A 24,052-nucleotide genomic window follows, 5' to 3' on the forward strand; every position below is an offset into this window, starting at 1 on the left:
TTACCTTCCACATATGAAATAGCTATCGACTGTGGACACTATCATACTCCACGATGTCTTGGTATATCGCTTAGTCTAGGAACGTTGAGTTTTCATGAAGGCTAGTTTGGCTATTGTCCCCTCAATGAATCTGAATAGATACGATACAGCTATTTATGTTAGACCGTGAAAAAAAACCTAGCCTACTGGGCCTCTCCGAGACGGGACTTCCATCTAGATGACTGATCAACATTATGTGCGAGAGAATCACAAGATCCGCATGCATCTGGGGGTTTCTCGCGGCTGTGAACAGTGAGAATTGTATTCGCGGCGAGATGAATCCTCGGGCGAGGTTGTGGAGGGACCGTCTCGAGAGAATGATACTAGACAAGTGTATTGTGTTGCTGAAATTGTTTAGATGCTATACTATATACTAGAATGTCCCGACTGATAAATTACGATTCATATCTGTGAAGAGCAGATAAAACCGTACTCAAAAAGCGTCGAAGGCTGAGAACAGCCTCATTCTCGTCTCATACAGGATGCAACCAGAGGTTACATGCCGTATCCAGCTCAAGATCAACCGAGGGAGGCAGAAGATCGAGCGAGGCAAGAGACTGTGACTACGGTCACAAGATAGATGAACTGGAGCTGGAGTGGATGACCACCTGGGGCCATATCAATTGTACATAATAGGCAGGAAATAAATTATCGGGTATTGAGTAGGACAGAACCCCCACAAAGCCATAACAAGCCCTTGCTAAAGACGCCGGCCGGAACCCTATCAAATCAGTACGCCACCCTCGTTCGCATATCCTGTTCCACACGTTAGCACAGAGCTTCGAACCAGGGCTTGAAGAACTTACCGAAATCTTCCGTTCGATTTCGCGAACCGAACGGTCGAGATCCGCTGCAATCATCATCTTCATATCATTAGGCAATAGGAAATACGTCTCGCACAGATCGCCGTCAATGACGCCCTTGACTGGCGCGTAGTAACTCCGGTAGATCAGATGGTCACGTCCAGCCAGAGGGGGATTTTGTGCCGCTAGCTGCATTTCCAGGTTTTGGAAAAAGTCGACATCCTCTCGGCTGATGAATGGCACATACATGCCAATGGTGCCATGGAATCCGGTCCACACAAGGATATCGCGCCCACCGGCAACGAGCTGTGTCTTGTGCAGGCTGGTCGGAACATCCTGGGCATACCCATGAATCATGAGTTCCAGACGGTTGGGAGTACCGTGAAGGTAGCCACGCTCATGGATAAGATGAGCGCCAGATCCGTCTTCGTCTGCCTCTTCTGACGTCTTTTTAGGGCAACGCATAAGCCACAGGTTACCAAACTTGTCACCGCCGGCAACCGTCTCGTAATCCACCATAGTGGTTGCCGTCGTCCAGCGAGAAACGGAGTCGTCCACGAATGGAATGAGGACATTCTCCTGGTATTTGTACACCACATAGGTGACACTCTCGCGGACGTCACTGACGACGATTCGGCTGCCTTGAGTCTGAAGACCCACGATAGTTCTCGGCACCACTTGAGCCTGGCATTTGCGGAGGAGTTGTTTCATACCAAGATCGTAGATCCGGAGAATAGAGCCAATTCCAGCAACAAGACGACCTTGGAAAGCGAGAAGAGCCAGGGGAGGCTCGTCGACCTTGGTCTTGTGGATGAACTCAAGCTCCCTGCCGTCCTCCTGGAATCGGTAGATGTGAATAAATCCACCCGCGGAGGAGGGCGGGCTGACAGTCAGGTCTTTGGCGGTTCCGACCACCAGGAAAGTTTCATCATCCTGACTAGTGAAGGGAACAGCCGCAACACTGACCGCTGCCTCGTTCTCCTCGAGTTCGATGGTACCAACCACTTCCTTAGCATCAACGGGATCAACGATTTGAATGCACGAGGCCCAGTGACCCGTTCCCCGGGGGTACCCAAACTCCTCGGGTGGAAGCACAGTGGTGTCGCCATCTCGCGCCTTGGAGTCCTCGATGAGCCTAGCTCTCGTGGACGGCGACAGAACGTTGTTATCGGATTCAATTACGTAGAACAACGGCTGATCAGGATGCTTCACAAAGCGACGAGGGGTATACGAAAGAGGTATCGACTGCTGGAGCATATTGTTATCCAGCTTCTCGATAGAGAAGATCCTATTAAAACATATTAGCCAAGGCCTCAGAACTAATATGAATCAAACAGTGTGTTTGGAAAGTTCGATCTCAGTAGGAACAATTGGAGATATAACTAAAAAGTACGTTCCACATAGAAGTTCGGATTCGAATTCTCATCATACGATCGGGGGCAATGACACGGAATATCAAAAGGGAAAGAATGGATGAAACATACCTCAGGTTTTGGGCTTGGATTCCGACCATGCCCTCCACGCACTGTTCGCTCGAGAAGTTCCAGCCCCATTCGAGTGGCACATAGTCCAAAGGAGTAAGCATGAAGCCCTTGGTTTGGATGTCGGAGTAGCCTAGCCAGGGGCGAGAGCTGAGGGCCAAGACTGCTGTCTGTCCCTTGACTGACACTTGGAACAGCTTAACGGGTTTCGAACCAAGGAATCTTGTCCGAGTGTCGGAGAGTTCGCCAGTGACTTCATCCAGAACAGTACGGAGATAGACACCAGAGTAAAGACCGATGTGAAGGTAGAGGGTGGTACCTCCCGAGCTCGAGTCAGCCATTGAGATGATCTCGAGGGCAGACGGGGCCGCTGTAAGGGCCTGGACGGACTTATTCTCCAGAGTTGAGTCTGGGTCCAAGCTCAGGATACGGACTGTCGAATCGTCACATCCAACAGCCAGGAACGAGCTGCGCATACGGCCCTCAGGAACCTCGCCCAGGCTGAGGGAAGTGACGGTGCCTGACATCTGTCGTCGTTCATCGTACTCGGCAAGGGTTCCATCGGCATCCATTTCAAAATACACGATCTCGCCCGAGCTCAGAGCCACGGCAACCTGACGCTCATTGGTAGCAGCCGCAACGATAGACCGATGTTGAGGGGCAGGCCACTCGTTAACCCGTCGGTCAACCATGATGTGGCGAATACCTCTGGGGTGGATTTGGATAAGGGAGTCCTCTCCGAGTTGCTGGACAGCAAGCGTGGGAGCCGACGAGAGGAAGCCGGTGTCGGTGACTTCCTCGACGGTCTCACCGATGCTAAGCACGAGAGTGCCATTGGCAAAGGATAAGATGATGTAGGCATGGAACTCATCAGCCCGGGTCAGCTTCGTCGTCCACACGGCCGAAGGCACGCTAGGGAGTTCGGATTCCACGATCTCGGAAACCTCCAAACCGTGCTTAAGAGTCCTGAAGGTACTCCTCGCCCCGGTACCGGAGACTGTGTAGATTTGTGGGGCGTCATCCTCCGAAAGATTGGCAATCTTGCTGTCAATGAGAGGGTTCACGGAATTGATGGTCTCGACGAGGTTGAGGTTCTCCGCACCCCTGGGTTGGAAGTAGACGGGGGCGCAAGGCACCGTTGGGTCCGCCGACACAGTCTCGCTGGTGAATTCGATCTCTTCGTCATCATCACCCAGCTTCTCGAACTGATAGAAGTGGTGGTTTCCGGCCTCGCTGGCAACGAAGAGGAAACCACTCTTCAGAATCAGCAGATTCGAGGCAACCGGAACTGTGTCAAAGTATTTGATCTTCAACTGTCGCACCTCGCCAGTCAACTGGCCATTGTCGTCCTCGACCATTTCAATGTTGACCTTGAAGAGATCGCCATCCTCGGTTTGAAGCAGGAAGAAGAAGGCACCCCTCATCTTGTGCATGACACCTGCGACGATGCTTCGCTTGCGCTCGGGGTTCTCCGTAGGCCCACTGCGCCGAGGGATGGGTACCCTGAACGCATCCTGGTTGGAGTGACGGTAAGTGACGCTGTCCTCAGCACACACCAAGACACCACTGGGTCCATCCGCGCCGCCCGGTACTTGGAAGAGCATCGTCGCCGTGCGATCGACGGGATCAGCCCACTTCCGAACGACGTGGTTCAGACCAAGATCCAGTTCATAGTACACCAGCATCTTCTCAACCTCTTCAAAGGCCTGTCCGGTGGGATCTTGATCGGACTCGGAGTAGTCAACCTCCAGCGCGGCGAAGATGGGGTTTTCATACCCCACATCCAAGGCGATGATGTTGAAAACCAGCGTCTGAGGCTTGTGGGCTTCGAGAGGGGATGAGATCGTCAGCTCGGCCTGCGAGTTCCGATTCAGAACGTAGACGAGCTTGTTCTTCTCAACGGAGGCGATGAGACACGCTCTGCCCTTGGGATCAACCGCCAAATATTGACCCGGCACTACACGGCGGACACCAGATTTTCCAAATGTCTCGAGATGGATCCGGTTGAACCGGTTCTGGGAGGGCACGTATTCAATGATAGTAATGCGTCCCGAGTCCGAGCCGATGATGATATAATCTATATGCATATTTCAGCACAATTCAGACTAGAAAAAGCCCAGCCCGTCAACGTCCGTCGACCGGGGGCACGTCCCGCCTCCTTTAGGGGACCGGATCGGCCGATGGGGATCGTGCTGCCCGGGAAGCTTGACGAATCACTATGATGATCTTGGAAATTCCACGACAGGGAGGGAACTGAAAAAAACATACCTTTGTTGCTTCCAGCCAAGCGGAAGGCGGCCAGGGAGCGAATGATCCCAAAGACATCCTGCGAAAAGAGCGGGGTGACCTTGCCCTGAGCCGGATCGGGGCGGTGGATGGTGAGCTTGGAGCCGGACGCCGTGACGATCTGCTGTTCCTTGGTGCCGGCAAACTGACCCAGGATGGCTTGCGTGACGGCAGTAGGAGGCTGGATCGTCAGGGAGTACATGAACATATGTGAAGTGGTGGCCATGGTGGGCAAACTAAGCTCTCTCTAGCCGAGAGAAGAGCTCGCACCGGGGGAGACAAGAGTGTTGTGCTTGTTTACGACGCGATTGCAGCCCGAATGACAGTTAAAATGAAAGCAATCCCATTGCTGCAGGGCGCAGGGATGACAGAAGAGGACTCTCGAGAACGAGTGTCCTCGTGGATTGGGGCGTGGGGGGAAGAGCCTTGGGGGAACCAGACTCGACAATGCAGCCGACCGTGTCCTGAGAGAAGAAAAAAGATGAGAAAAATTCCGGTGTGGAAGAAAAGGGAAAGCAGCTCGGCGTTTGGTCTGTTTGCTCTGATGTCAGGTGACCCACTGAGTCCCGTAACGATGACCGTACGGGCCATACGGACCATACAGCGCACTTGGCACGGGACGCCCACCGGAAAGGCGGACGATGGGTTTCTGCCCGTTTCTGTTGCTATCAGACGGACTTGCCTTGCCTGTTCACGACGCCAATCCTCCCGTTCCTCTAGACTCTCTCTCTCCCCCAGACCTTGCCTTCTGGACTATCCTTGCCCATTACTTCCTTCTTGTGTTCATTGTTCCCACGATCCTGTCCGACATCCCTTTCCTCATCTGCTAATATCTTGCGTTCATTTTGGGATCTCTCCCCTCTCCCCACCTTCCCCCCCATACTATTACGTATCCATCATCATGGCCGATGACACCGCCGCGGCGGAGGATTCGCCCATCACCTTCACCATCAAATCGTCAAACGATGCCAAGTACACTCTCACACTCCCCCCGTCAACGCCTGTTTCGGAATTGAAGGAAAAGCTATCGACCTCGGAGTATGCGGACACCCCGGCCGACCGGCAGCGTCTGATCTACTCCGGACGGGTGTTGAAGGATAACGAGACGCTGGCTTCATATAAGATCAAGGAGGGACACACCGTTCATCTGGTGAAAAGCGCCGCCAGCAACCAACGTCAAGGCGGTCCCTCTCAAAGTGCCGCCACTTCTGCGCCAACCCCCGCCGCCACCGCGAACCCCTCGGCCGCCGGCGTGCCCACAAATCTCGCAGCTGGCACGGGCAACAACCCTCTGGCCGGACTGACAGGGGCCAGATATGCAGGATTCGCACAACTGCCAGGAGCTGGGATGTTTGGCCCGGATGGTGGTGTAAGTTTATTATTTTCTTTCTTTCCTTTGTTGTCTTTCTCTCCAAGTGAATTATAATGCTAACGTCAGTGGCTGCCTAGATGGGACCTCCTCCCGATGCCGAAGGTCTGCTCGGCATGCTCGAAAACCCTCAATTCGTGTCCACCATGAACGAAGCCTTGCAGAATCCCGCAGTGATCGACATGATGATCCAACAAAATCCCATGTTGCGCGACATGGGTCCCGGAGTGCGACAGATGATGCAAAGCCCCGAATTCCGTCGTATGCTTACGGATCCTAGCAACCTCCGCCACGCGATGCAGATGCAGAGAGCCATGGGTGGTGCCGGAGGTCTTGGTGGTGGTAGCCCATTCCCGGCCCCCGGTGTAACCAACACGACGCCGGAGGAAAATCGCGGTGCTCAGGACAACGCCGACAGTGGTGCTGCACCGACGCCGGCTGCCCCGCCATTCAACCCCTTCATGATGCCTCCGGGTCTCGGTGCCGGTAACCCTTTCGCTGCGCTTTTTGGTGGCAACCCCATGGGCGCAAACCCGTCCAACCCCGCCGGCGACGGTCAACCAAGCGCTACTCAGGGCGCAACCGGAAGCGAGGGTGCCGCTGGAACCACTGGCGGAGATGGTCAGAACCAGCAAACCGCGCAGAATCCTTTTGGTCTCTTCAACCCTGCGCTGTTCGGGCAACAGGCTGCCGGCCAAGCTGGCCAAAATCCCTTCAACCCCCAGCAGAACCCGTTCCTCCGGGATCCGGCTCTCTTCCAGCAGATGATGCAAGCGATGGGTGGTCCTTCGGGCGACGGTGGTGTCGCTGCCGGTGCTAATCCGTTCGCATCCCTCTTCGGAGGTGGCGGGCTTGGAAGCCCAGCTCCCCCAGACAACCGACCGCCCGAGGAACGATACGCCGAGCAGTTGCGACAGCTGAACGACATGGGCTTCTTTGAATTCGAGAGAAACATCGAGGCTCTGCGTCGGTCGGGCGGCAGCGTGCAAGGTGCGGTGGAATATTTACTCGGCAACCCATCCTAAATCCTTTTCATTCTTATTCCAGCGAGCGCTCTTCTCTTCTTGCCCTTAATTCGCGTGGGGAAAATGACAGGCCTTGGCGGTTCTTACTTCTGACTCCCCACCTCGTGCTTTTCTACAGGATGTGTATAGGAGAAATGATTGGAGGAAGGCTTGCATATGTCACGGCAGCTCCTCAGGCGGGCTTATCAATCAGAGATATTACAACTCTTTTCTTGTTCTGCTAGGTAATTCTGCCACGTTTAATGAAAGATGATGAATGAGGACCACCTGTATGAAGTAGAAGTGAACACGAATAATAAGTTCATAAACGCACGCGGGAGTCACGAGGATCAGGTGAGCTTGGCGCTGCTGGCCGGAATGCCGCTAGACCGCGTTCGGCCTCCGTCGGGTCTGCAGCCGATCGACTCTAGACTCTCTCTCTCTCTCCCTCTTCCCTCTTTGCTACTCCCGACTATCGACCTGTCATCTCCTATCTCCTTCCTACCTCTTCTCCTCGCGTACTTTCTTTCTCTCTCTCGAGCAGACTTTATCTACCCCTCTTCCTCAAGGCATTTGTCGCCGTTCACACTCGTTAGACCGCCTTAGCTCTCTCTCTCGGAATTTCTCTTCTCCGTCGCATCCAGTGTCCACTTCCTGCCCCTGCACCGGCTTTTACTGTTTCATTGCGTGTCGTGAGTTGGAATAATCCTCGGTGCTTCTATATCTGGATATACATTTTCTTTCCTCTACGCTTCCTCTTGTCTAGCGAGTCTAGCTCTGGAGGAAAACTAGCGCCGATTAATCTACATAATTGATCTACATCCGTGCTTTCGTACCCGCCACGTACGATTCATTCCACCGACACACCGTGCATGTCGACGTGCTAGCCTTTTCACCTGGCGTGGGCTCATCGTTCCTTTTCCCTTCGTAGATGATGGCGCTGGGATGGTTTAGGAGCCCTCGTCAATGGGCGCTCTGGCTGCTGTTTGCTTCCTACGCCTGCGCCTTTTACATTCCTGGTACGCTGGTTCCTTGCGACTTTCCTGTCTGAAAGACAATCCTTAGCTAATAGGTGGTTTTTGTAATCAACAGGCTACTCTGTCAAACGGTATAATGACGACGAACCGATCCCCCTTCAGGTGAACAAGATCTTCTCCGACCATACCCAACTGCAGTATGCCTATTACAACCTGCCATTCGTCTGTCCTCCCAGTGGGAGAACGCATGGCGGTTCTCCCTTCGGCTCGGGCCAGAGTGTGTCGTTGAATCTTGGAGAAATCCTTCGCGGCGATCGTATTATGACCTCCGATTTCGAACTCCGAATGGGCAAGAACGTGGAATGTCAGGCGCTCTGCACTCAGGAAGTTGGGCGCAAGGATGTTAAATGGGGCCGACAACTCATAAGAGAAGGATACGTGGCCGAATGGATTGCAGACAACTTGCCCGGAGCAACGAAGTTTGTCACCGTCGACCGCAGTCGCAAGTACTACGCCACCGGATTCAAGTTGGGCTTCCAGGACTACTCTCCCGTCGACGGAAAACAACGGACTTACATCAACAACCACTTCACCATTGTGATTCGCTGGCGGTCATCACCCGAAGGTGGTAAATTTGTGAATGGATTTGAGATCTATCCGAAAAGTATCCGGGCGGAAGACCATGAAGAAGGTGGCTGTCCCAAACAGGTTCACGAGCACCATGACGGCCTGGAGCTGTATATCCCCCCGAACACGTCGCGATTGAAGGAAATGTACCCGGGATCGTCGTACATCCCTCAGGACGATGACGACGTTGACGATGGAGCCACTCTCAAGGTCCCATATACGTACTCGGTCTACTTCAAGGAGGAGAATGGCGTCGACTGGTCCAACCGGTGGGATCTGTATTTCAGCAACCAGGATGATGGCTCGATGACGCATTGGCTCGCAATCCTCAACTCGTTGACCATCTCCGGCGTTCTTGCCGTGGCCGTGTACGTCATATGGAGCCGGACTGTCCAAGGTGATATCAAGGGCCGTGGAGACGGGGCGATGGACGAGGGTAAACTGAAGGCGCGCAATGCAGCCAAGATGAAAACCCTCGAGAGGAAGGGCGACGAACAGGGGGATGACGTCGAACGGGACGCCGAGCTCTCCGAAGACGAAGCCCTCGAGGATGTCAGTGGCTGGAAACTTCTCCATGCCGATGTCTTCCGAACGCCCGAGTACAGTGGCCTCCTTGCACCTCTCGTCGGCTCCGGCACGCAGCTCCTGTTCATGGCCTCGGGGCTTCTCTTTTTGAGTTGCCTCGGCGTGCTCAATCCCAGCTTCCGCGGCGGGTTTGTCAGCGTCGGCATGGGCCTGTTTGTATTCGCCGGTCTTTTCTCCGGTTATTTCTCGGGAAGATTGTACAAGACGTTCGGTGGTGTAAATTGGAGAAAGAACACGTTAATTGTAAGTCGCCACTGACAGTTGTCCCCGATCCAGATCACTGACATACCAGACCGCTCTTTTCTTCCCGGGACTAGCATTTTCCCTCATTTTCATCTTGAACCTGTTCGTGTGGGCTCAGGCCTCCAGCACGGCGATCCCATTCGGGACGCTGATCGGTCTTCTCGCGTTGTGGCTGCTCATTCAAGTGCCGCTGGTGTATGTGGGTAGCTGGTTCGGCTTCGTCCGAACGACGGCATGGGAACATCCGACCAAGACCACGTCGATTCCTCGTCAGATCCCTCCGCAGCCGTGGTATCTGCACAGCATTCACGGCACGATCCTGACCGGCTTAGCTCCGTTCGCAGTTCTGTTCATCGAGCTCCTCTTCGTGTTTAAGAACCTCTGGCAGGATAAGAGTGGATACTACTATGTGTTCGGGTTCCTCAGCGCCGTCTCCAGCATCCTGATTGTCACAGTCAGCGAGGTGACTATCATCGCCACCTACAGTCAGCTCTGCGCCGAGAACTACCACTGGTGGTGGCAAAGCTTCTTGACCGGCGGCAGCAGTGCCTTCTGGGTGTTTGCCTACTGCATCTGGTACTACATGTTCCACCTACACATCACGGGATTCGTGTCGAGTCTGCTCTTCTTCAGCTACAGTTTCCTCGCCTGTGCCGTGTACGGGCTCTTGACGGGGACGGTCGGATTCCTGACGGCGTATACATTTATCCGACGAATCTACAGGTGAGCCTTTCTTAGGATGTCGATGCGAACACCACTAACAGTATCCAGTGCCATCAAAGTCGACTAATCGACACCCTTCCTACCTACATTCCCTCCTTACCCCATTTCCCATTGTTTCTTAAGATAAAAAACCAGACCATGCCAGCAGAGCTCCCAGCATGCCTTCCTGTATCTTATATACATCAGCAGTTAGCGACCAGCAATCCAATTTCTCACCCATAGCACCCATAGCACCCATAGCAAACCCATCCACCCTATAATAACCCTAAACCCAGTCTTTAAATAGACCCACCCTCTAAACAGGGAAATAAACCCAAGTGCCAAGATGAAGCCATCCAAACATCTCCAGAGGCAGATCCGGACCGTAAGCGTCCCTCCACCAATAACGACCGACCAAGTCATGTGCAGGGGGCATCAACCAGTCCAAGCAGACGAGAGCTGGCTTACCCCGCCATCCATCGCGAACTTCGTTGACTGCGATGAGGCAGTTAAATACTTGATCGGGTCGGGTTTGGGTGGGTGAGAGGGTGCGAGAGAGGATATTTATTTGCTTGACTGCCTGCCAGTGCTTGTGGGTGTGGTGTGAGCGCACTACTTCTGCGCTACTATCTACTTAAGTAGCAGTGCTCACACTACCCCGGGTGCCTATCTACCTGTCTATCGTTCTCTCTGTCGCGAATACTCGAGTTGAGGGTTTCGGTGGGTAGGAAACAGAAGGATTACTGACTTACCTCGTCCTCCTACTTCTACACTACGATACCTACGATCCCCAACCCGACAAACTCACCATCTTCCCTCTTATATCCCTCCTCTACTTACCTCCCTCCACCACCAACCAACCAACCAACCAACCAACCCAATCCCGACAAAACAAAAACCGTCAAAATGAGCGACATCTCCACCGCCCCAACCCTCATCCCCTCCTCCCCCCAAAACACCAACCAAACCCCCACCCTCACCAGCAAAGAACTCCAAACCCTGCACGACCTGCAAGCCCTCCACTCCATCCAATCAGAACTCCTCCACGATGCGCCCGCCCCCTTCGAAGAAGACCCGGACCTCAGCAGGACAGCCGTGAACATCGACACGCTGCTGCGCCAAGCACAAAGCATGATCACGACGCTGGTGGCCGAGAAGCGCGGGAAGAGTCGGCGGATACGCGTCCTGGAGGAGGAATTGCATGCGGCGAGGGAGAAAGGGCGAGCGTTGGCGGCTGAGGCGAAGGCGAAAGTGCAAGCGCAAGCGCAGGTGGAGGTGGAGACGCGGGGGGAATTAGAGGCGAAGGTGAAAGCTAGTGCGGAGGAGGTGGTTGCGGCGAGGACGGTCGCGACGGAGAGGGAGGAGAGGGTGAAGAAGCTGGAAGGGGAGGTGAAGGGGATTGGGGAGAAGTTGAAAAAGGTGGAGGGGGAGCGGGACGAGAAGGTGAAAGGGGTGAAGGAGCAGATGGAGAGGAATAAGGGGTTGGAGAGGGATGTGAAAGCGAAGGGGGCGCTGGTGCAGGATCTGACGGCGCGGTTGAATCGGAAGAAAGGCGAGGGGAAGGAGCAGGCGGCGAAGTTGGCGAAGGTGATGGCGGCGAATGAGGAGCTCAAGGGGGCGCTGAGCACGGCGAGGAAGAGGGCGGAGAGTGCGGCGCAACGGGCACAGGAGGCGGAGGAGCAGGTGAAGCTGGAGAGGAAACGGAGACGGAAGGCCGAGAAGGAGTTGAAGGGGGAGGAGGATGTTGGACATGGACATAGTCATGGTCATGGACATGGGCATGGGCATCGAAGGGAGGTGTATAGCAGCGTTCCCAGGAGCAAGTCGTCGGTGATCTCTCGCATGTTCCGAGGCGTTTAGTGGGTGCATTGCATGGGTGTTTCTGTTCATTTCCTATCTTTCTTTCTTTCTTTTTCCCCCTCTCTTTTTTTTCTATTTTTTCTCCAAAGATACCTGCACCATGACTTATGACAGACTGCCAGAAAAGTGTCAGTTCCAGATCGAGAGTATAGAGCATAAAGATGAACACCATGAACACTATGAACCAGAACAACCTCCAGATAAACAAGAGCTACCAGTGGAACCGGAATCCGCCCCTTGATGGCGTGCTCGGGGGCTTCGATGTCGTTTTTCTCCGAACCCCGTCTTTCGTCATCCGCCACGCGCCCGCAGTTTAAGTTTGGCCTCGGAGATCTTTTGCATACGCTGTATATGACGCTTGAGCTGCTGGTGGATCGGTGGGTGTTTCCTGATGCGTAGACTTACGGAGTACTATCGTATGTCAGTAGGCCATTGGCGAATTGACGATCAGTCCTACCCGGTAACACCAATTCATAAGCAGGAAGTGAACAGCAGCGAAGCTTAGCAGCCGTGGCAATAACAAACCTCAAACAAGCCAAATCCATGGATTCCGTCGATCTTCCAGAATGCCCGGCACTGATGTGATCGCAGGTGGGGATGATGCCATCGATCCGCCGCGTCGGACAGGCAAATCACAGGCCGCGATGTCCCCAGCGTGCGTCACTAGCCCTCTGCAGTAGACATGCCAGAGCGGGTGGCTTGGTTAGTGGGAGCGCATGGAGTTAGAGGATTCTTCGTTTGTTTGGAGCTGGAGGTTGGAACATGAATCGGTATTCTGGGGTGGTGGACTCGACCGTTCTGGCGGAGTGGACTCGAGAAGCTGATCCTCGGCTATAGTATGTCATAGTATAGGGGATGTATACTCCGTAGCGATGGTCCACTTGACTATCGACTGTTCGCTGCTTCATAAGCGAGCTTCTTAGCAATTCAAAAGAGACAAAACAGGAAAGAAGAAAAAAAGCCAAGAAAGAAAAGCAAAGTTAGGGAAGGAGAAATGTAAACTATTGACTGTATGCAATATTCCATCCATCCATAGCATAAAAGACAGGTAGAACAAACGGAAGCAGGAAACGATCCCCGAGTTTCAGACCGCACGGATCATGTGAGCGAAGAGCGGTCTGGACTGGTTTCATCGCCTCCTCTTCGTCAGCCAACTTATCTGATCGCCCGCAGCATGTCAGCTGTCATTGCCGCTGCTTGCGCGTTCTCTGGCTGATTGGCAGTGGATGCGATGAAAGTACGGAGTCTGATGGACCAGTCTACTCAGTCCTTGGCACTATCACCGATGCGACACGATACGTTCAATATTTCGTACGAGATGCCCACCTGGCAGCTAGCCATATGACACCGACCCGGATACGATGCCCGAGTCGGAATCGTCTACCTAGCTAGGTAGTAGGTATATCATGCACGCCCTCTCTGATTGGATCGGTCACGGCCAACGCGAGGGATCAACCCCTCGCGGATTGCTTCCGGCTCGCATACGTGGAGACCGATAGTGGCAAGACTGCCTCTAGCAAAGATACGATTGGCAATTTGACGACGACCGAGGCCTGGGCCAATAGAGAGGCAGTGCATGGACTTCTCGAAATCTGCCCCTCGCGGCAGACAGGTCGAAGGCAGTTCATTGTTGATTGCTGGAGTAACGTTGCACAGCTTGGCGCAGAAGCAGGAATTCGGCGAACGGCGCCAAGAGAAAGGGGTCAGCGTGACCTGTGACAACCATCCGCTATACTGGACGGAGGTAATCCTCTGCCTTAAAGGCTATCGGTAGGATTGATTCTTGAATCAACTCCAAACCCAAAGAACGGAGGAAAAGATTTTACACCGAACCTTTTCCCCGTCAACCAATCAGCCCGCGTGGCAAGACACCCCCAACCCCGTGATAAGAGCGGACCCTGGTCGGAACCGGCCGGGGGAGGGGGGCTGGCGGCCAATCAACACCGCCCAAAATGCCAAGAGGGCCAAGATTCGACCGGCCGGAAACCGAAGGGGACTAGGGCGAGAATCCGGTGATCACGAATTTCCGGAGTTGGACTGGGGATGCAAGGATGAGCAGGGATGCGGTCGGTACGTCCAGACTTCCAGCCCGTTGCTGAACTATAAGCCTGGCGAAGAATGAACTCTCGAGATCGTGGGCGTGCGATGGTAGGCACGATGCCTCCGAGATGCGCTTCAGCGTCCCAGCCGGAGTTGGCCGCCAATGACCGTCGGCCGTGGCAATCCTTCGCCTATCTGTCCGGTCCGCATTTCGTTGCTGCTCCGGGCAATTTCTCCCTGAATCCAGTGCCCAAGTCACCAGTACAACCCGAGGACAGGATCGAAATCAGGTTTAAGCAGAAAAATACAAGCGTCGACCGGTAGAGGGATGGATAGATGTACGCAGCAGAAGGAGTGCAGACCTCCTGAAGATCCCCCGAATTCCCAAGAATTGTCTGCGTTGCAGCTGCGTGGGGAATCACTAATCACACCATCGACTCCGCCGATGGTTCCATCCCGTAGCGGTGACATCTGGCCGATCTATACGGCTCGCCTTGGCAATTCTTTTTTTTTTTTTTTTTTTTTTTTTTTTTTTTTTTTTTTCTTGCCCTTTTTATCTTCCGCCCAAAATTTTTTTCTCTGGAAGGAATCCACCGCGTTGAGCTTACTTATATCCGCGGTCTCCCCTTTGACTTTCCGCCCTTCTCTTCCTCTTTTCCCTTTCCTCTTTCTTTCTCTATCGCATTCACTTGTGTCCGTTTCCGTCACTTCCCCGCCACCCCGCCGTGATTTTATTTACTCTCTATTCTTATCTCTCGTGACGTTTCCTATCTTATCCTTCTCGGAGTCTCGTCCTTTCTCTGTGTGCCTGTGGTCTCGTGCCCACCCTACCCATCATGGCCACTAAGAAACCCAACATCCTCTACATCATGGCGGACCAGATGGCTGCTCCCCTTCTGGCCTTCCATGACAAAAACTCCAAGATCAAGACCCCCAACCTCGACCGTCTGGCTGAGGAGGGTGTCGTCTTTGACTCTGCCTACTGTAACTCGCCGCTGTGTGCGCCGTCGCGTTTTGTTATGGTGACGGGCCAATTGCCCTCCAAGATCGGTGCTTATGACAATGCGTCTGATCTATCCGCCGACACCCCGACCTATGCGCACTACCTGCGTCGCGAGGGCTACCACACGGCACTGGCTGGCAAGATGCACTTCTGTGGCCCGGACCAGCTGCATGGTTATGAGGAGCGCTTGACCAGTGATATCTATCCCGGTGACTACGGTTGGTCGGTGAACTGGGACGAGCCGGTAAGTGAACAGGAGTGAACAGATCACTGATATTATTTGAATTGGTCCGCTAATAGCATGGAATTCACAGGAAATTCGCCCTGACTGGTATCATAACATGTCCTCTGTTATGGAGGCAGGTCCCGTCGTGCGCACCAACCAACTGGATTTCGACGAGGAGGTCATCTACAAGTCCACCCAGTACCTGTATGACCATGTGCGCCAGCGCAACGACCAGCCCTTTTGCTTGACGGTGTCCATGACCCATCCGCACGACCCTTATGCCATGACGAAGGAGTTCTGGGATCTGTACGAGGATGTGGATATCCCCCTGCCCAAGAACCCCGCGATTCCCCACGATCAGCAGGATCCCCACTCGCAGCGGGTTCTCAAGTGTATCGACTTGCTAGGCAAGGAGATGCCCGACGAACGCATCAAGGCTGCTCGACGTGCCTATTATGCAGCCTGCACCTATGTTGACACTAATGTGGGCAAGCTACTCAAGGTCCTGGACAACTGTGGCCTGCGTGACGATACTATCGTGGTGTTCACTGGTGATCACGGCGACATGCTTGGCGAACGTGGACTGTGGTACAAGATGGTCTGGTACGAGAACTCCTCTCGGGTTCCCATGATTGTGCATGCGCCTAAGCGCTTTGCCTCGAAGCGAGTCCCTCAGAATGTGTCGACCATGGATCTTCTGCCGACCTTTGTCGATATGGTGGGCGCTCAATTGGTTTCGGAACTGCCGCTGGACGGTGTCTCCCTGTACCCGTACCTGACCGGCCAGGACGGTCTCAAGACCGACACCGTGCTGGGTGAATATATGGCCGAGGGCACGCAGTCTCCCGTAGTGATGATCCGTCGCGGCCGATGGAAGTTCGTCCACTCGCTGATCGACCCCCCGATGCTGTTCGATCTGGAGACCGACCCCGAGGAGAAGGTCAACCTGGCGGCCGGCCTCGTGGTGGATAACCCGTCGCGCAACCCCTCGTCCCTTGCCAAGTCGGCGGCGGCACCGCTGCAGCCCGCCGCCTTGCCTACTCCCGCGGACACGCCCCGCGCCTCGCCTCGAGTTCAACCGACTTCTTATCCGTTCCCCTCTCCGCGCACCCCCAGTCCCGGCCAGAACTTGCTGGCACTGCCGGCCACCACCGAGCCGGCAAAGATCCTGGCGTACTTTTTGGAGGAAGCGCAGACCCGCTGGGACATGGAGCGCATTCGCGACGACGTTCTCCGCTCGCAGCGCCGGCGGCGCCTGGTGTACTCGGCGCTGCTCCGGGGCAACCCCCAGATCTGGGACTACGAACCGCGAGTGGATCCCAGCACGCAGTACGTGCGGAACCAGGGCAAGGGGGCCTTGGACGATGTGGAGTTGATCTCGCGTTGGCCTCGCGTGTTGCAGCAGGCGGCGACGGCGGTGGGGGCTGACGTTTAGGTTGGTCTTAGCCAAGAGACGTTTTCGGCAAATATTCACGATGGTCCACAAGACGACTCGAGAAAAAAAAAAAAAAAAAAAAGCATGGCGTGGTTGCTGATTTCAATATTTTGGGTCATTTCTCACCAATTTCTCGGCCTTTTGTCATTACTATTTTTGAGCGAGGCGCGATACCCGGCATTTAATGCGTTGACAATTCTTCATGCGAGCGATTGCGATATACTGTACGGAGCGACGCAGAGCTGTGATGCGCAAGCATTGATGTATGTACATTATCCGGATCCAGGATCCAGGATAGGTCGGACATGAAATATAAATGCTGTGCTCGAGATTATCTTCATCTTCATCTTCCTCTTCATCGGGGTTTAGTGTAACGCAATCGGCCGATAAGAGCAAACGCCGAAGACGTCATCATCCCCGCTCCCCGCTCCCGTGACTCAGTTTTCTCCAAACTCCTCTTCCCTTCTGTCTTTTCTTTCATCGTTATTCAATTCACGCGATACAAACAACCAGCACAATGCCCAAGATCACCGTGGGCGTTGCCCAGGCCCGTACCCATTCCACCCTCGCTACCACCCTCGACGCCCTCTCCCGCATCGCCCACCATGCAGCCTCCCGCGGCGTGCATCTGCTGCTCTTCCCCGAGGCCTATCTCGGCGGATACCCGCGGACGTGTTCCTTCGGCAGCAGCGTCGGCGCCCGCCAACCCCACGGCCGCGACCAATTCCTCGAGTACTTCCACTCGGCCGTCGATCTAGGCGATACGCCTGCCGGCGCGGGTGATGATTGGGTCCGTCGCGCCCTGCCGCTCGCCGAGGGGAAGAATCACCGCGGCGACGGCACCCGCGAGGCGCTGGAGAAGATCGCCCGGGAGACGGGCGTGTTCATCGTCACGGGAGTGATCGAGCGCGCTGGGGGAAGTCTATACTGTGGTGTTGTTTACGTGGATCCGCTGCGAGGATGTCTGGGCAAGAGGAGGAAGGTCATGCCGGTAAGTCCTGTTCCTATGCCATTTGCATTGATCCAACTGACACAGTGACTGATGTGGACGCAGACCGGAACTGAACGTCTCGTCTGGGCCCAAGGATCTCCGTCTACCCTGAAAGCCGTGACTACCCATCTCAACGGCGTCCCCGTGACCCTGGCGGCCGCCATCTGCTGGGAGAACTTCATGCCCCTGCTCCGACAGAGCCTGTACTCGCAAAACGTGAACATCTACCTTGCCCCGACGGCGGACGCACGCGATACGTGGCTGCCGCTGATGCGCACGGCGGCGTTCGAGGGCCGCACGTTCGTTCTGAGCGCGAACCAGTGTGTTCGGTACAACGAGCTGCCGGAGTGGATCACGTCTCACGCGGAAGGGCAGTTTGCGCAGGCTTCTGCTCCGACGCACGTGCAGCAGACGCATTACCGGAAGCGGTCGGTGACGGCGGAGGGACCGCATGAGATCGTCTGGCCGGATTGCAAGGCTGATGGTTTGTCTTCTCTCCCTCATTATTTCAGGATTGGTGCAGCTAGCTAACACCCCATCAGGAGTTTCCAGCGACGCAACCTCGCCCTCCGTCTCCGTCCCGAGCACTCTTCCGACCGACTATGTCTGCCGCGGCGGCTCCTGCATCATCGACCCGCAAGGCCAAGTGCTCGCCGGACCGATCTGGGAGGTCAGCGCGGACGATACGCCGGACTCTGCTGCGGCTGGGTACACGGACGGTGGACTGGGTGGCAAGCCGCGTGCCGTGGGCGACGGACTGCTCGTATCGGAGATCGACGTCACGGATTGTGAGCGCGGACGGCTGGACATGGACGTTGCGGGGAGCTATTCGCGAAACGACTCGTTCAAGTTGCAGGTTGATGGGTTGGATTTGAACCCGCCTCCTTTTTAATAATCTCTAGATGTGAATAACCATTGATGTTGAATATACGAGGATCCTAGGTAATATATGACATAGTATTTGCAAATCCTGGAATAATAATGGACACATCAAGTACTGCAGTTGTACTCAAGCCCGTGCTAAAGCAGCGTGAACTGTAGGACATCAAATGACCTCTCAGCCCTAACCGGCCACCTCCAAACATTGGTGTATGAACTGGCTCAGCACGGTTCTGAGCAGAGGAAGAATGCAGTACATTCCCTATCTGTTGGTTACGCGCTCTACTTCGGCCCTCAACGCAATAGCAAGCAAGATGCAGCCGAGATCTTTCATATCTCCGGCCCTCGTAGTATCCCAGGGCCCGAACCCATGCAGTGTTGGGAACCCCGGCGATTCATCACTGTCCAGGGCTTTGTTCAAGTGTTTGACATAGCTCTCTTCATAGTGAGCAAACGTAAGGTATATATCTCGTGTCGGTCTCGAGAATCAATCGCAACCCGATGCCCTTGCTACTCCGGTTAAGGAAGGAAGAGTATACGACCAGGATCAACCGGCCTGTACTCATTATCGCATTGACTGGCGAGTGATGTTTGTTACCTGGAAGGTGGCAAAGAATCTAAATGACCTCGTTTTGGCCCTAAGTGCCTTTGGGCAGGTTGCCCCGGAGAGTCATTAAAGAAAGTCCTAGGACGAACAATTGTTCGAAGCCGGGTGAGGGCTCCTGACACTGACTGGAAACAATGCAGTATCTGATCCTGCATCTAATCAAATATCTTAGACAGGTTGGATAGAGACTACTCGATGGTTGGAGGGATATTAAAGTACAGTATTACTATTATTCGGGGGGTAAAACAAAAAGAAAAGAAAAGAAAAACAAATCCGCGGGCCTTGTGTAGAGGCAAATAGCACGGTTGAGCAATCTTGTGAAGGAGAGAAAACCTAGAAAAGAAATGCTAACATGAAATTAAACATGGCCCGTTCGTCGGTATTGTCTCTGCCGTTTTGAGATATGGAGACGCTCAGTTGACCCTAGCACTCAAGTCGTGCCAGGATGAAAGACGAAAAAACAATGATTATCCCGTTCAGTAAGCTCACCCTTATCGGCTCTGTTGATACACCTACTGATAAAATCACAGACTGGCTGAGCAAAGCCATCGGGTCCAGTGGCACCGGAGACAGCGAGAGAATTGCTCTCGCTAAGCTCACGCCCAATATACTTTAGGCTTTTAATTATCCGTTCCCCTTGCGCGATCTGGGTGGCCGCTATCCCCAGCTACCAGCGTCCGTAGTAGTTGATATGATCGACGAGGGAGTTTCTGATGACATCGACCCCATTGCAGGGTTGCACCGCACTCTTTGTCGAATCGGCAGGCATGCTTGTGTCCGCGTTCGGTGGACTGGCGCCTGCAACAGCTGCCGTGGTATTGAGCGGTGTTGCATGAGAAGGGCCTGCCGCGGTCGGTTTGAGAATATTCGGAACGTTGGAAATGGCCTTCCAGGCAGTACGGCCACCTAGGATGAGTTCGCCCAGTTGTACCATCTCCGGTCGGCCGAGGCATTTTCCAGATACCCATAGAATTCCACCTGTCGCGTCTGCGATGGGGCCTGCCTGAGCGACGATCCTCTTCACCACCTCAGGGCATTTGCTATCTGCCTCCTCGAACAGCTTCAGGCAGGCTTCGTGCTGCGATGTGCCTGGATATCTTTCCTTCAGGAGAAGATTCAGCTGTACCCAATCTGTGTAGATTGCAGGGTCCCCCATCTCGTCGATGAAGTGTCGCGAGAGCGTCAAGCATAGAAAGATAGTGTGCACCTCTGGCGCTTGCCTGAAGTACCCCGCATGTGCTTGTCTGAGGGTTCCCTGGAACAGACTTGACAGGCTATAAACACATGACCTGTTATTAGGTATAATAATCCGGTAATTTACGGTACACCGCCGAAATCAATGAGCCTGAAACCCATGGATGGGCATCTTCCAAAAATAGTTTAGAGCTTCTTAGTATTAGGGTTGAGGGAACACGGAAAGAATAGACATAGGTGGTGACACCGTCGATACTGTAGCGACCAAGGCCGATTGATATGTATCCCTCCGCCGGGTGTCCGTTGGTTGATCTGCCTACAGGCTATATAACTAACTGCTATCTAAGAGATAGAACGATGGACAACCGTTTGCATGGATCGATGCCTGGCTGCTAAGGCAGCAGATCTTATCAGACGCAGACGAGATCTGATAGGCCCGGTCAATCCACGCATTTTCCCCGCAACATCCATTCTGTTCCCCTACCTACGTCTTCTCCCGCTTCAATCCACGTTCCCTTGATCTTCTCTCTTCAAATTTCATACTTATTTCCACCAGATGCATTCTTGCCTTCCGCCATAGCAGACAGGAATGTCGACCCCCCGCCAACGCTCCCACCACAGCTGCTGGACCTGCAAGGCGCGACGCCGCAAATGTGACCGCGGCCGCCCCGCCTGTCGCGTGTGCAGTGACCGCGGCATTCTGTGCGAGGGATACGAGGTGCGCTTGCGGTGGGGGTCGGGGATTGCGTCGCGCGGGAGGTTCACGGGGGCCGGGGAGCCGGTGGTCGCGTCCGTGCCAGTGCGGGTGAAGGGGAGACGGAGGGATTTGACGAGGGAGGGGATAGGCCTCGGTTTACATGTTGAAGGTGAGATTAAATCGTCAATGGTATTGCCAATGGGTCAAGAGTATCGACGTTAAGAATGGAGATTGACTGTGATGAATTGCGAGGTCTGCTTAGTCGGCGACAGTCCCTCGGAGTCTTCGGGCAGATCTCCAGAGTCATGCTCTGGGCGAAGCACGGAGGGGGAGAGGTTGTTTCAAGAATGTAGGTTTGTGCTTTTGTTTGATGATGCCTAAAGCTTATTATGACAGTCCTCTCGTTTGGGATTCACATTCTACACTCTACGACGGTCCACGACGAGGGGAATCTCCTCGCCCCGCGACTGCCCGAGCTCTGTCGGCAGTCTGAAGCTTTGTATGCGATCTGCCTGGCCCTGCAAGCGTCGATCTCTGAATCGAATCCTCGGTTTCTCGAATATTTCGACGCGGCCCTCAACCAGTTTCGGACCGAGTTAGCCCGCAGCATGGAGCGGCTCTCGGACGGAACCTTCACTGCTGGTTTGTTACTATGCAGCATTGGGGTTCGTTCATCTTCAGGCCGCTTGAACAGCGACTAACTGCAGTTGACAGCTTGTGCACGGATTACCATGGACAATGCACCTCCACGGCATCCACACCATCCTCCAACACCAAGGCCTCGACACCCAGTACCGCCAACAATCTCCCTTCCGCTCTCATCTGCACGAAGTAATGGGTGTCATGGACCTTCCCTCATTCGCCATCGGTCGCCAAAACCCTCCCCTGGGCTTTTGGCGCCGATACTGCCGCAATCGCGGCGGGATCGACGACGTAGAAGTCGTTAGCGGCCTGCCGAGGTCCTTGCTGGACATCTTCTCCTGCGTCGGCGAGGGCGGCGCCACGGAAGAAGATTTCTGGGATTGGCCAGGGAGTCAGGGGAGTTTCCTGCAGTGTCAGCTGTGGGAGGCGTATCGGTTGGCGGGGATGCTTACGGTGAGATATGCTCAGTTGCACGGGCTGTCTGGTCAAGCGATAGGGTCTAGATCTCGATCTCGATCTCTATCTACATCTAAATCTCAATCTCGAGCACGGGAGCGGGAACGAGAACGAACTCTCCCATCGACGAAAGTCCTCGTATTGCGGATCCTCAGCTGTCTAGATGCTATTGCGCGGGGCTCGATCGAGCCAGACGGGAAAGACTCGCTGGTCCTGAACGCCATTCACTATCCTATTTTCGTGACGGGATTGCAGACTGGTATTTTGGATGAAGATCCAGGCTTGAAACAGGTTCTGCGAGGCTGTGTCGCTCTTCGTCGATCCCGGGCTGAGGTGGGCAGAGATGGGCAGGTGTTGATGGATCTACTGGAGGAGTGGTGGCAATCTGATCGTGAGACCAGCGTGCATCAACTTGCTCAGTCGAGGGCCTTGGAGCTGGGGTTACTCTGATGGGTCTAGGCTACTCGTTTAGTCTAAGGGGTGTGTTCCTTTGGGAATACATGGTGTACTGGTACCTGGTAGTTGGTTGTTAGATATGTTTGGATTGCAGACTCGTCAGAGTTCTATGTTAATTTATACAGTGTCTTCAAAGACAAGAGATTCTCTCTCCCCCTTCTCTATTTCTAGTTCAAGCTTTATCGTCCTGCCTCCTCCTCCTCTTTCGCTTCTAACGACAAAAACGTACCACTTAGACTCTCGGCTTCTTGGTATTTCTTTCTTTTTAGAAGACTGATTACTCTCTCTAACCTTTCCTTCTTTTCCTTCTGCAGTTCTTTCTTTGTTTTTCGTAACAGAAAGGTCGCTAAACTATCTCAATAGTTTAGCGACACTTTGCACCGCCTTTTGTCTATAAAAAATTAGCAAGAAAAGGAAAGGGCATGACTTGTCCAAAATACCGAGATCGTTGACGATCTCCGGATGGAGACCTTATAGACTCGAGAAAAGTTTCCTCTCTGAGCTTGCAGAGGAAAACCGAGACGTGACAACGGCTGCATCCGTTAGAATATTCCCCCCCCCCCCAAATGGACAACTGTCTTGTTAAGCCGCCTTATGGCCTCGTTCCTTTTTCGGTGCCCTTTTTCCAGGCGTCTCGTACCCATGTAGAAATTGCCCTCTGTCGTATATCAAAGTAACGGGCTTCAATAGTCTTCAGACGGTCGATGTTGCGTTCTAAGTTCTTGCATCCCTGCTTTAGAGCGAATACCGCGTCTTCTAAGTCCTTTTTGCTCTTTTTCATGGCGTTTAGTTCCTTGAGGATATCCTGATTTTCATGCTTTAACTTTTCAAACCGCCTTCAAAAATCCCAATCTCTGCTCATTTTAGCTGGTCGAGAATACTGAGGTCTTTCGTGATCTCTGATTCTTCGTACTTTCTTTCCGTGAGAGGATTAACCACATTCTGAAGTTCTTTCTTCTTATTTCCACGAGACTCTTTCTTTGTCTTAGAAGTAAAGTCGCCACCTTATCTAAATATCGCAAAGAAAGAGGCTCCGAGATCGATCTGCACAGAATTAGCAAGAAGAAAGGTCAGAACTTGAATACCGAGATCTTTTATGATCTCCGGATGCAGACCGTATAGATTCGAGAGAAGAAGCTTCTCAGAGCTTGTAGACGAAAAACGGGATGCCACAACGGCGGCATCAACTAGAATATCCGCCCCATGCGTTCGGCGGGTATAGAGAGAAACACAGATGGATGAGGATCCCAATAGGAGCCGGTTAAAAGGGCAGGGGGGACTCTGGGTGTGATAATGGGCCTATAGCCCTGACCTCTCGTTGGTGAAGAAGAAATGCTTCAAGCTTAGGTCAAGGAGAGGTCTGTGGGAGTTCAGAACTAATCGACTCGCTGTTTCCCCGTTTCAACACAGGGAAGGTGAATGACGCCTTCCTGTTATTGTCTAATTTCTC

General features: G+C 53.8%; 8 protein-coding genes across 8 annotated transcripts; 6 read left to right on the forward strand and 2 right to left on the reverse strand.

Moving 5' to 3' along the window:
* Window positions 1-365: 365 nt before the first annotated feature.
* On the reverse strand, window positions 366-5,069 carry P170DRAFT_435300 (DDB1/RSE1 family protein). Its single transcript, XM_024848908.1, has 4 exons — window positions 4,592-5,069; window positions 2,327-4,400; window positions 846-2,130; window positions 366-795 (listed from the first exon to the last, which is right to left on the reverse strand). The coding sequence occupies exons 1-4, from the start codon at window positions 4,833-4,835 to the stop codon at window positions 769-771; spliced, it is 3,630 nt and encodes a 1,209-aa protein (XP_024705412.1). The 5' UTR covers window positions 4,836-5,069; the 3' UTR covers window positions 366-768.
* Window positions 5,070-5,306: 237 nt separating this feature from the next.
* P170DRAFT_435302 (ubiquitin domain-containing protein DSK2) lies at window positions 5,307-7,265 on the forward strand. The gene is made up of 2 exons (XM_024848909.1): window positions 5,307-5,978; window positions 6,059-7,265. The coding sequence occupies exons 1-2, from the start codon at window positions 5,511-5,513 to the stop codon at window positions 7,001-7,003; spliced, it is 1,413 nt and encodes a 470-aa protein (XP_024705413.1). The 5' UTR covers window positions 5,307-5,510; the 3' UTR covers window positions 7,004-7,265.
* Window positions 7,266-7,451: 186 nt separating this feature from the next.
* On the forward strand, window positions 7,452-10,353 carry P170DRAFT_380484 (transmembrane 9 family protein). The gene is made up of 4 exons (XM_024845529.1): window positions 7,452-8,001; window positions 8,075-9,414; window positions 9,464-10,137; window positions 10,186-10,353. The coding sequence occupies exons 1-4, from the start codon at window positions 7,914-7,916 to the stop codon at window positions 10,202-10,204; spliced, it is 2,121 nt and encodes a 706-aa protein (XP_024705414.1). The 5' UTR covers window positions 7,452-7,913; the 3' UTR covers window positions 10,205-10,353.
* Window positions 10,354-11,022: 669 nt separating this feature from the next.
* Window positions 11,023-11,976, forward strand: P170DRAFT_424534 (uncharacterized protein; the record flags this gene model as incomplete). Its single annotated transcript, XM_024847578.1, has 1 exon — window positions 11,023-11,976. The coding sequence occupies one exon, from the start codon at window positions 11,023-11,025 to the stop codon at window positions 11,974-11,976; it is 954 nt and encodes a 317-aa protein (XP_024705415.1).
* Window positions 11,977-14,619: 2,643 nt separating this feature from the next.
* On the forward strand, window positions 14,620-16,762 carry P170DRAFT_435306 (putative choline sulfatase). The gene is made up of 2 exons (XM_024848910.1): window positions 14,620-15,263; window positions 15,334-16,762. The coding sequence occupies exons 1-2, from the start codon at window positions 14,853-14,855 to the stop codon at window positions 16,678-16,680; spliced, it is 1,758 nt and encodes a 585-aa protein (XP_024705416.1). The 5' UTR covers window positions 14,620-14,852; the 3' UTR covers window positions 16,681-16,762.
* A 435-nt stretch (window positions 16,763-17,197) lies between these two features.
* P170DRAFT_424536 (nitrilase) lies at window positions 17,198-18,563 on the forward strand (the record flags this gene model as incomplete). Its single annotated transcript, XM_024847579.1, has 3 exons — window positions 17,198-17,671; window positions 17,735-18,155; window positions 18,214-18,563. 3 exons carry the CDS (start codon window positions 17,198-17,200, stop codon window positions 18,561-18,563), a joined length of 1,245 nt encoding a protein of 414 aa, XP_024705417.1.
* Window positions 18,564-19,361: 798 nt separating this feature from the next.
* Window positions 19,362-20,406, reverse strand: P170DRAFT_435309 (uncharacterized protein). The gene has a single exon (XM_024848911.1). The coding sequence runs from the start codon at window positions 20,311-20,313 to the stop codon at window positions 19,825-19,827; it is 489 nt and encodes a 162-aa protein (XP_024705418.1). The 5' UTR covers window positions 20,314-20,406; the 3' UTR covers window positions 19,362-19,824.
* Window positions 20,407-20,633: 227 nt separating this feature from the next.
* Window positions 20,634-22,745, forward strand: P170DRAFT_380493 (Zn(II)2Cys6 transcription factor). Its single transcript, XM_024845530.1, has 4 exons — window positions 20,634-21,265; window positions 21,311-21,397; window positions 21,445-21,713; window positions 21,763-22,745. Exons 1-4 carry the CDS (start codon window positions 20,941-20,943, stop codon window positions 22,594-22,596), a joined length of 1,515 nt encoding a protein of 504 aa, XP_024705419.1. The 5' UTR covers window positions 20,634-20,940; the 3' UTR covers window positions 22,597-22,745.
* Window positions 22,746-24,052: the final 1,307 nt, after the last annotated feature.

The sequence above is a fragment of the Aspergillus steynii genome (assembly GCF_002849105.1).
Source record: "Aspergillus steynii IBT 23096 chromosome Unknown P170scaffold_3, whole genome shotgun sequence".
In the NCBI taxonomy this organism is placed as follows: domain Eukaryota; kingdom Fungi; phylum Ascomycota; class Eurotiomycetes; order Eurotiales; family Aspergillaceae; genus Aspergillus; species Aspergillus steynii.